Source organism: Sander lucioperca, chromosome 16 (genome assembly GCF_008315115.2).
Source record: "Sander lucioperca isolate FBNREF2018 chromosome 16, SLUC_FBN_1.2, whole genome shotgun sequence".
NCBI classification, from domain to species: Eukaryota; Metazoa; Chordata; class Actinopteri; order Perciformes; family Percidae; genus Sander; species Sander lucioperca.
In genome coordinates, this window is record NC_050188.1 from 9137645 (window position 1) to 9147872 (window position 10228).

A 10228-nucleotide genomic window follows, 5' to 3' on the forward strand; every position below is an offset into this window, starting at 1 on the left:
TCAAAATCTGACGAAACTCTTTTAAACTGACCTTTGTTGATCTGAAATGAACACAGATTCAGCAACTGCACGGCCTATTTCTCTCTTCAAATGGGTTAGGGTTATTTTTGGGGCGAGAATACAGATTAGCGCCACCTGCTGTTATGGAGACGTATTACGTCTCGCGCACACGCAGAACGTACGCTCAAGTCGCCGTCGCTTCGGTGTGTTCTGAGGAACTTTTTGGACCAACTCGAGGAGACTGATCAGTCCGACTGCCTTTTCTGCCGAAGGTCGGCCGACGGGTTGGTGCATCTTAAGACGCAGAAACATAGCAATAACAAAGTTACCCTTTAACAGTCTGCCGTCTTGTCTTCACTCGGTCTCCGATGAAGCTGTGACGACTGAACACATTTGTGTTTTTTGACCTGCTGCCGCCAGGTGAATGTCTTGTCACAGAGGCTGCAGCTGAAGCGTTTCTCTCCCGTGTGCATGTTCATGTGCTCCGTCAGATTCCCCGAGTGTCCGAATCTTTTATCGCAGAACGCGCAGCTGTAGGGTTTCTCTCCTGTGTGAGTCCGCATGTGCGTCTTCAGATGTGTGCTGGTCAGAAACCTCCTGCAGCAGACGGAGCAGCTGAACGGTTTCTCTCCCGTGTGGGTTCTCACGTGTCGGTTCAGATCTCCGACGGCGCCGAATCTCTTCCCACACTCGGAGCAGAATAAAGACTTCTTGTCCGTTTTACGCCTCTCTTCACTGACGGGAACTTGCTCGTGTTTCAGAGAGTTTGAACTTGACTGAGGCTCTCTGGTCTCCTTCCAGAAGTCACTGTCAACGCTGTCTTCAGTCTCTGTTTCCGTGTGTTCAGTTTGTCTCTGAGGAAGCCCTGTTCAAGTCACACAAAAGAAAACTCTTTAATTTCTGGGTCGGAGCAAAAAGACTTTGTCTGTGTCTGTGTGTGTGTGTGTGTGTGTCTGTGTGTGTGTGTGTGTGTGTGTGTGTCTGTGTGTTCGCGTGTGTGTGCGTGTCTGTGTGTGTGTGTCTGTGTCTGTGTGTTCGCGTGTGTGTGCGTGTCTGTGTGTGTGTGTGTCTGTGTGTGTGTGTGTGTGTGTGTGTGTGCGTGCGTGTCTGTGTCTGTGTGTGTTCGCGTGTGTGTGCGTGTGTGTGTGTGTCTGTGTGTGTGCGTCTGTGCCTGTCTGTGTGTGTCTGTGTGTCTGTGTGTGTGTGCGTGCACCTGTGTGTGTATGTGTGTGTTCGCGTGTGTGTGCGTGTCTGTGTGTCTGTGTGTGTCTGTGTGTGTGTGTGTGTGCGTGCGCCTGTGTGTGTCTGTGTGTGTGTGTGTGTCTGTGTGTGTGTGTGTCTGTGTGTGTGTCTGTGTGTGTGTGTGTCTGTGTGTGTGTGTGTGTGTCTGTGTGTCTGCGTGTCTGTCTGTGTGTGTGTGTGTGTGTGTCTGTGCGTGCGTGTGTATGTGTGTCTGTGTGTGTGTGTGTGTGTGTGTTGTGTGTGTGTGTGTGTCTGTGTGTGTGTGTGTGTTGTCTGTGTGTGTGTGTGTGTTGTCTGTGTGTGTGTGTGTGTGTTGTCTGTGTGTGTGTGTGTGTGTGTGTGTGTGTGTGTGTGTTGTGTGTGTGTGTGTTGTCTGTGTGTGTGTGTGTGTGTGTTGTCTGTGTGTGTGTGTGTGTGTGTGTGTGTGTGTGTGTGTGTGTGTGTTGTCTGTGTGTGTGTGTGTGTTGTCTGTGTGTGTGTGTGTGTGTTGTCTGTGTGTGTGTGTGTGTGTGTGTGTGTGTGTGTGTGTGTGTGTGTGTGTGTGTGTGTGTGTCTTCTCTGGTATTCTACAGATTTATTTCTCAGAGTGTAGCTGTGGAGCGAAATGTTTCCTATTAAACCGTAACGTAATGTAACATAAAATGAAAGTTAGAACAAGTTAGACATTTTCAGTGATAGTGGAGACTGCGCCTGCTGCTGGTAGTTGCCATGGTAACGTTAGTAGCTTTAGTCTCAGAGAGCGAGACGGCGTGACTGATAAGACCCAATCAGGAGGAGAAACGTTGGCGTCAGTGTCGGTGTTGCCAAAGGTCTCAACACAACCTCGCAGATTCTAAACCAAAACGGGTCAGAAGAGTTTCCTAATGTCTCCGGTTTAGGGGCTCGGAAACGCCAGAGCAGGGGGAATGAGAGGGGGAAACACCAGAGCAGGGGGAATGAGAGGGGGAATGAGAGGGGGAAACACCAGAGCAGGGGGAATGAGAGGGGGAAACACCAGAGCAGGGGGAATGAGAGGGGGAACACCAGAGCAGGGGGAATGAGAGGGGGAAACACCAGAGCAGGGGGAATGAGAGGGGGAAACGCCAGAGCAGGGGGAATGAGAGGGGGAAACGCCAGAGCAGGGGGAATGAGAGGGGGCAGTGTAAATGTAGCCTCATACTTTTAAAATAAAAAACCAGCTTCTCTTGAACTTCCGTGTTAACGTTGTTCCTACCTTTCTCTTCATCATCTCTACTCTTCACGGGGACAGGGGTGAATGGGAACAGTTCCTCCTCTTCCTCTTTAATGTGTGGGGGGGGCTCCGGCTCGTCTTCTTTAATCGCTGCAGGAAACAGAAGAGACAGAAAACAATCAGAGAAGCTGCATGTAGAGGAAGATTTAAATCAGTGTCAAACATTCAGTCATCATGATTAAGTTCTGATACCGCCTAGATAATATCTCTGATACCGCCTAGATAATATCTCTGATACCGCCTAGATAATATCTCTGATACCGCCTAGATAATATCTCTGATACCGCCTAGATAATATCTCTGATACCGCCTAGATAATATCTCTGATACCGCCTAGATAATATCTCTGATACCGCCTAGATAATATCTCTGATACCGCCTAGATAATATCTCTTATACCGCCTAGATAATATCTCTGATACTGCCTAGATAATATCTCTGATACCGCCTAGATAATATCTCTTATACCGCCTAGATAATATCTCTGATACCGCCTAGATAATATCTCTGATACCGCCTAGATAATATCTCTGATACCGCCTAGATAATATCTCTTATACCGCCTAGATAATATCTCTTATACCGCCTAGATAATATCTCTGATACCGCCTAGATAATATCTCTGATACCGCCTAGATAATATCTCTTATACCGCCTAGATAATATCTCTGATACCGCCTAGATAATATCTCTTATACCGCCTAGATAATATCTCTGATACCGCCTAGATAATATCTCTGATACCGCCTAGATAATATCTCTTATACCGCCTAGATAATATCTCTTATACCGCCTAGATAATATCTCTGATACCGCCTAGATAATATCTCTTATACCGCCTAGATAATATCTCTGATACTGCCTAGATAATATCTCTTATACCGCCTAGATAATATCTCTTATACCGCCTAGATAATATCTCTGATACCGCCTAGATAATATCTCTGATACCGCCTAGATAATATCTCTGATACCGCCTAGATAATATCTCTGATACCGCCTAGATAATATCTCTGATACCGCCTAGATAATATCTCTTATACCGCCTAGATAATATCTCTGATACCGCCTAGATAATATCTCTGATACCGCCTAGATAATATCTCTGATACCGCCTAGATAATATCTCTGATACCGCCTAGATAATATCTCTGATACCGCCTAGATAATATCTCTTATACCGCCTAGATAATATCTCTGATACCGCCTAGATAATATCTCTGATACCGCCTAGATAATATCTCTGATACCGCCTAGATAATATCTCTGATACCACCTAGATAATATCTCTTATACCGCCTAGATAATATCTCTGATACCGCCTAGATATCTCTTATACCGCCTAGATAATATCTCTTATACCGCCTAGATAATATCTCTGATACCGCCTAGATAATATCTCTGATACCGCCTAGATAATATCTCTGATACCGCCTAGATAATATCTCTGATACAGCCTAGATAATATCTCTGATACCGCCTAGATAATATCTCTGATACCGCCTAGATAATATCTCTGATACCGCCTAGATAATATCTCTGATACCGCCTAGATAATATCTCTGATACCGCCTAGATAATATCTCTGATACCGCCTAGATAATATCTCTGATACCGCCTAGATAATATCTCTGATACCGCCTAGATAATATCTCTGATACAGCCTAGATAATATCTCTGATACCGCCTAGATAATATCTCTGATACTGCCTAGATAATATCTCTGATACCGCCTAGATAATATCTCTGATACCACCTAGATCAGCGTTTCTTAAATGGGGGTACGTGTCCCCCTAGGGGTACTTTGTAGGACGCGGGGGGGTACATGAGATATTTAACTAAATGTTTAATAGTTACAAGGCTGTTGTCCAGAACATTGTTCCTATTTATGTAGTATAGGGGGCCAGTAAAAATGGACTTTGGGCAAGTAGAATTTTTAAAAGAAGAAAGTCAACAAAAACAACAAAAAAGGAAACAAAAACATTATTCTTGCCTTACTTCCCTCCTTTGTCTATTGTCTAGTTTTTGTCCCTTTTGTCAACCTTTTGTTTCCTTACACACTTTACTGCCCTGCAGAACCAAACTAGAGATGTTCTGATACCAATGTGACGTCGGTGAGTTCTGGAGTTTATGCAGCGATCTGATACTTAGTTTAGCCCTGAAGAAAATCTACTTTAAAGAAGTTTATTTATGTTCTTTTTCCGTTATGACTGACTGTCAAACTGGATAATCAAGAAAGTTCTGTGGCGTTTATATGGTAGTATACAGCTGTTAAAACATAGTAACATATATGTATTATATATGGTAGTATACAGCTGTTAAAACATAGTAACATATATGTATTATATATGGTAGTATACAGCTGTTAAAACATAGTAACATATATGTATTTTATATGGTAGTATACAGCTGTTAAAACATAGTAACATATATGTATTTTATATGGTAGTATACAGCTGTTAAAACATAGTAACATATATGTATTATATATGGTAGTATACAGCTGTTAAAACATAGTAACATATATGTATTATATATGGTAGTATACAGCTGTTAAAACATAGTAACATATATGTATTTTATATGGTAGTATACAGCTGTTAAAACATAGTAACATATATGTATTTTATATGGTAGTATACAGCTATTAAAACATAGTAACATATATGTATTATATATGGTAGTATACAGCTGTTAAAACATAGTAACATATATGTATTATATATGGTAGTATACAGCTGTTAAAACATAGTAACATATATGTATTTTATATGGTAGTATACAGCTGTTAAAACATAGTAACATATATGTATTTTATATGGTAGTATACAGCTGTTAAAACATAGTAACATATATGTATTTTATATGGTAGTATACAGCTGTTAAAACATAGTAACATATATGTATTATATATGGTAGTATACAGCTGTTAAAACATAGTAACATATATGTATTTTATATGGTAGTATACAGCTGTTAAAACATAGTAACATATATGTATTATATATGGTAGTATACAGCTGTTAAACATAGTAACATATGTATTTTATATGGTAATATACAGCTGTTAAAACATAGTAACATATATGTATTTTATATGGTAGTATACAGCTGTTAAAACATAGTAACATATATGTATTATATATGGTAATATACAGCTGTTAAAACATAGTAACATATATGTATTATATATGGTAGTATACAGCTGTTAAAACATAGTAACATATATGTATTATATATGGTAATATACAGCTGTTAAAACATAGTAACATATATGTATTTTATATGGTAGTATACAGCTGTTAAACATAGTAACATATATGTATTATATATGGTAGTATACAGCTGTTAAAACATAGTAACATATATGTATTATATATGGTAGTATACAGCTGTTAAAACATAGTAACATATATGTATTATATATGGTAATATACAGCTGTTAAAACATAGTAACATATATGTATTTTTATAAACCCGCTGGTATCAGATCGGGAAGGAAGGAATGGTATGGGACCGTCTCTAGTGTGTACTTTATCTGAAACTGTGGTGTATTTGTACACAGATTGATGGCTGTGGAAGTGATAACGTTTCTCTATTCCCACCTAGATTGGAGATTTATGAAGCGAGATGTGCAGTAGTTGTCTCCAGGGAAACACTCTGATCCACTGCGGGCTCAGTTTAAATAATAGTTGCAGCTCTAGACGTGTGAGAGCTGGAAGAAAACCAAATGTTTCCTTCAGGATGGAAGTGAGTTCAACTTTCTGAGGCTACAATGATTTTGTTGCTTTCTTTGACGTTCCTGTCGTAATTCATCTATTGTTAGGTTGGGTACTTTAAATATTATTTGTGCAGTTTTTAGATGGACTGGATCAGTAATCTCTAACTTTTTAGGTTTTTGGATTTTTCTTCGACATTCTCATCGCCTTTTACCCCTAAAATGTTTTTGTCACTCACACACACACACACACACACACACACACACACACACACACACACACACACACACACACACAGAGACAGAGAGAGAGAGAGAGAGAGAGAGAGAGAGAAAGAGACAGAGAGAAAGAGACAGAGAGAGACAGAGAGAGAGAGAGAGACAGAGAGAGAGAGAGAGAGAGAGAGAGACAGAGACAGAGAGAGAGAAAGAGACAGAGAGAGAGAGAGAGAGAGACAGAGAGAGAGAGACAGAGACAGAGAGAGAGACAGAGAGAGAGAGAGAGAAAGAGACAGAGAGACAGAGAGAGTGAGAGAGAAAGAGACAGAGAGAGACAGAGAGAGAGACGAGAGAGAGAGAGAGAGAGACAGAGAGAGAGAGACAGAGAGAGAGAGAGAGTAGAGCGGAACAGATAGAGAGACGAGCGAGAGAGACAGAGAGATAGATACAGAGATACCGAAGAACAGACGAGGAGAGCGAGAGAGAGAGAGAGAACAGAGGATAGAGACAGAGAGAGATAGAGAGAGCGAGAGAGACAGAGAGAGTAGAGAGAGAGAGACAGAGAGAGACAGACACACACAAAGAGACACACACACACACACACACACCACCCCAATTGTTTTTGTCCCTTCTTTGACATTTTCTTTTCTTTCGACATTTTTAAACGTTTGATCCCTTTCTTTGATGTTTTCCCAACATTTCTTTCGATGTTTGCCTTTTTATTCTACTTTATATTTACGTTTGTGGCTTCTTCTTTTTTCTCAGACTTTTTAAAAATGTTTCTGTCATTTTATTCCGTGACGTTTTTCTGACATTTTCGGGACCAAACAGCTGATCCATTCATCCACACATCACTCCACCGTGAAGAGCGCTGAAACCAACCTGTTCTTTCTCCCGGCTGGGACACGGAGGAGTTTTCTCCAGAGTGGATTCTTCTCACGTGTCTCTTCAGATTCCAAAACTTGCCAAATCTTTTCCCACACTCGCAGCAGCTGAACGGTGTCCTGTCAGTGTTCCAACCATCATCTTCCAGAGAGCTCACAGCTGACAGACGTTCTCTGCTCTCCTTCCAGAAGTCACTATCCACGCTGTCTCCGGTCTCTGGGGGCAACAGTGGATGTGGCTGGGAGTTCCTGGCTGCTTCCTCTCCATCAGCTTCTGTTTCCATGTGTTCAGTCCGTCTCTGGTCAAGCCCTGTTCAGGTGAGACAAAAGAATACGATTTCAGGGTTTTTTGACGTGACGTAAGTGACAGATCCTTCAGAAACTGTTCAGCCGTGTTTTAAACTACTAAAAGAGAAGACACACCAGCCCAATAATCGGGCGTCGGGCCGTCTGGCGAGGTCCGTGACTCGAGTCTGTTCCGTGTGTCTCGTGCCGTCGGCCGTTCGAGGAGCCGTCGGCCTTCATTTGGGCCGACCTGACATGTTCAGTTGGGGACAGGGCAGTCAGGACTCACCCGGAAATGGGGAGCAGATGAGCCTCTCAAAATCTGAGGAAAATCTTTTAAACTGACCTTTGTTGATCTGAAATGAAGACAGATTCAGCAACTGCACGGCCTATTTCTCTCTTCAAATGTTTTCAGAAACACGTTTCGGTGAACTATTTTAGTCCAATATGAGATCGTATTCTGAACGAGTCGCCATGACAGTCTGGCTGGGAATTTCCGGAGAAAAAAGAACCACGTGACGCGTTCGTCCAATCAGCTGCTGGTTTTCATTTTCTGGGAAATAATCAGACTGTTAATGGAAACAATACAGAGCAGCGCCGCCTGCTGCTATGGAGACATATTACGTTTCGCGCACGTGCAGAGCGTACGCTCCAGTCGGCGTCTCCTCAGTGAGTTCTGAGGAACTTTTTGGACCTCGGGACCCGACTGATCAGTCTGACTGACTTTACTGCCGACGGTCGGCCGTCTGGTTGGTGGGTCAGGGCCTTAAAATTAAATACACCAGGTTCTCTAGAACTTTCATGCTCTTAACATTAGCAGACCCCCCCCTCCCCTAAAAATCTGTTAATGTTGTTCTCACACATACATACATACATACACACAGAGACACACCACACACAGACACACCACACACACAGACAGAAAGACACTCTCTCACACACCACACAAACACAAAGTTCTTTTGAAAGTACACGTCCCACCAAAACAAGTCCGAGACTATTTAGCAGAGGCACTGTGGCTCCGTCCGAAGCATAGTGCCGCCCACACTAGTTTCGCATGTCCAGACCTTCCTCTGCAGCTCTGTGGAGGAAGGTCTGGACATGCGAAACTAGTATGAAAGGAACCCTAAAATAAAATAAACCAGGTTCTCTTGAACTTTTATGCTCTTGACTTCTGCAGATTCCCCCCCCCCCCCTTTATTTCCCCTAAAAACCCTGTTAACGTTGTTCCTACCTTCCTCTTCATCATCTTCCCTCTTCACAGGGACAGGAGTGAATGGGAACTTGGTGATATCAGCCTCCTCCAGCCCTTGAAGCTGCTCTCCCTCCTGACTGCTCCACAGTTCCTCCTGTTCCTCTTTAATGTGTGGGGGGGGCTCTGGCTCCTGCTGGTCCACACTGGAGCTACACTCCTGCTGCTCCTCTTTAATAACAATCTGGCTTTTGTCATCTGGAGGCAAAGCTGAAACACAGACAGAAGTTAATGTCAGCTAAAGCTAGGCCTGTCATGATAACAAATTTTGCTGGATGATAAATTGTCCCAGAAATTATTGCGATAAATGATAATATTGTCGTTCTGAGACCATTTTCATCTAATATAACGATAATGGTATAATAATGCAGGTACACCTTTTCAAAGATCAAACTTTTATTTCTAAAGAATATTTAACTCTGGAACTGGAAGACATTTTAAATATCCACAATACATGAACAAAACAAACAAAACAAAACAAAAAATGGACTCTCAGTCTCTGTTAACAAAAATGCACTAGAATAAAAAACAAAAAAATTAAATGGAATTTTTTCTGGCCGCGATAATTTCCATTTAAAGGTCCCATGACATGGTACTTTGGATGCTTTTATATAGACCTTAGTGGTCCCCTAATACTGTATCTGAAGTCTCTTTTATATAGACCTTAGTGGTCCCCTAATACTGTATCTGAAGTCTCTTTATATAGACCTTAGTGGTCCCCTAATACTGTATCTGAAGTCTCTTTTATATAGACCTTAGTGGTCCCCTAATACTGTATCTGAAGTCTCTTATATAGACCTTAGTGGTCCCTAATACTGTATCTGAAGTCTCTTTTATATAGACCTTAATGGTCCCCTAATACTGTATCTGAGTCTCTTTATATAGACCTTAGTGGTCCCCTAATACTGTATCTGAAGTCTCTTTTATATAGACCTTAGTGGTCCCCTAATACTGTATCTGAAGTCTCTTTATATAGACCTTAGTGGTCCCTATACTGTATCTGAAGTCTCTTTATATAGACCTTAGTGGTCCCCTAATACTGTATCTGAAGTCTCTTTATATAGACCTTAGTGGTCCCCTAATACTGTATCTGAAGTCTCTTTATATAGACCTTAGTGGTCCCCTAATACTGTATCTGAAGTCTCTTTATATAGACCTTAGTGGTCCCCTAATACTGTATCTGAAGTCTCTTTCCCTAAATTCAGCCTTGGTGCAGAATTCCAGCCACTAGAGCCAGTCCCACAATGAGCTTCCATTGGATTGCCATTTTCTGTGTCTTTAGCTTTAAATGCTATTAGGAGGAGAGAGAGCAAGGTGGAGGGTGGCCCTTGACCAACTGCTACTTTGCTCGTTTCAAGCCATGATGTCTCTCTCTCTCTCATGGGTGGGCCAATTCT

General features: G+C 41.9%; 1 protein-coding gene across 1 annotated transcript; it reads right to left on the bottom strand.

Moving 5' to 3' along the window:
• Positions 1-267: 267 nt before the first annotated feature.
• Positions 268-8856, bottom strand: LOC118493474 (zinc finger protein 184-like). The gene is made up of 4 exons (XM_035993392.1): positions 8814-8856; positions 7293-7604; positions 2456-2563; positions 268-865 (listed from the first exon to the last, which is right to left on the bottom strand). The coding sequence occupies exons 2-4, from the start codon at positions 7576-7578 to the stop codon at positions 333-335; spliced, it is 927 nt and encodes a 308-aa protein (XP_035849285.1). The 5' UTR covers positions 7579-7604; positions 8814-8856; the 3' UTR covers positions 268-332.
• Positions 8857-10228: the final 1372 nt, after the last annotated feature.

What these genes read in the sequence shown, in the direction of transcription:
- LOC118493474 (XM_035993392.1), bottom strand. Translation starts at nt 7,578, where the DNA reads ATGGAAACAGAAGCTGATGGAGAGGAAGCAGCCAGGAACTCCCAGCCA. An exon ending in CCAGCCGGGAGAAAGAACAG is followed by an intron (nt 2,564 to 7,292) that starts GTTGGTTTCAGC and finishes TGTTTCCTGCAG; the next exon opens with CGATTAAAGAAGACGAGCCG. An exon ending in TAGAGATGATGAAGAGAAAG is followed by an intron (nt 866 to 2,455) that starts GTAGGAACAACG and finishes TGACTTGAACAG; the next exon opens with GGCTTCCTCAGAGACAAACT.